Source organism: Nannospalax galili, unplaced genomic scaffold (assembly GCF_000622305.1).
Source record: "Nannospalax galili isolate Female #2095 unplaced genomic scaffold, S.galili_v1.0 scaffold556, whole genome shotgun sequence".
Classification (NCBI taxonomy): Eukaryota; Metazoa; Chordata; class Mammalia; order Rodentia; family Spalacidae; genus Nannospalax; species Nannospalax galili.
The window spans coordinates 1238683-1239634 of NW_008338253.1; the positions used below are offsets into that span (position 1 = coordinate 1238683).

General features: G+C 31.9%; 1 protein-coding gene across 1 annotated transcript in view; it reads right to left on the reverse strand.

Annotated features, from left to right (window-relative positions):
• The window catches only part of LOC103734151 (cytochrome b-245 heavy chain), a 40970-nt gene extending 40711 nt beyond the window's left edge, over positions 1-259 (reverse strand). The window contains exon 1 of the mRNA XM_008833050.3: positions 144-259. Within this exon, the coding sequence (XP_008831272.2) occupies positions 144-188 (45 nt within the window). The 5' untranslated portion in view covers positions 189-259. The remainder of the gene's footprint in view (positions 1-143) is intronic.
• Between the last annotated feature and the right edge of the window lie 693 nt (positions 260-952).

A 952-nucleotide genomic window follows, 5' to 3' on the forward strand; every position in this document is an offset into this window, starting at 1 on the left:
ATTGGCATACAAATAGATGTTTTTTCACACAGTAAATCAATTCCTCCAACTAACAACAATAATAAGCCCTTTGTTGTATTTTAGCTTCCAAGAGAACTCCAACATATCAAAGAATTTGTAATTTATGTGTTATTGGTACTTACGATGACAAAGATGGACAGTCCCTCATTCACAGCCCAGTTCCCCATGGCAAAGGCTCAATGTGCTGTGTCTGACTTTCTTTTATGTAGTGCTTCTTCTTCTCATGAGGAAATGAAAATAGCGGCCTCAGGGCAATATGTTTCCTTTTCTATTGTCAGAAATTAGCTAATCATTGACCAACTGAAAAGCCTGTTTCCATAACAAATTTAAAACTTTAAACCATACAAAAAGTCCATAAAAATATTTTTAATAATTCAATCACAAGAGACATATTGGAAAATGAAACCAAATTTTACAACTGAGAGGTTGTCAGTTTACATTTTATTTTTATTATTTGTCAGACTATTTGTGCAATTTATAGATGTATTTTACACAGTTAACTACTTTTCATTAGCCAGTTATCTAATTGCAATTTTCACGTCACTCAGCTATCTATGTCTTGGTGTTGGATAAAACATATTAAACAAGTATGATATCTTCTAACAGGCTCTTACACCACTATATTTTCAGTGAGTAAAGTAAAAAGAGTGCTTGATGATATTTAGAGGGTGCTTACCATATACCAATTTTATATGCTAAGATAATATATTTGTACACTGTGTGTATATATGTCTGTGAATTGAAACATACATATGAATATATATGTATATACATACAGATGCATATTCACACAGACACATCAGTTCATTTGAGTCTCACAACTCAGTTCCTATAGAGCAGGTTCTATTTTTACGATTAAGTTTATAAATGAAAAAACTGAGACCCAAAACAGTGAATTTATTTCAACCAAGTTGCAGTGCCAGGGAATGAT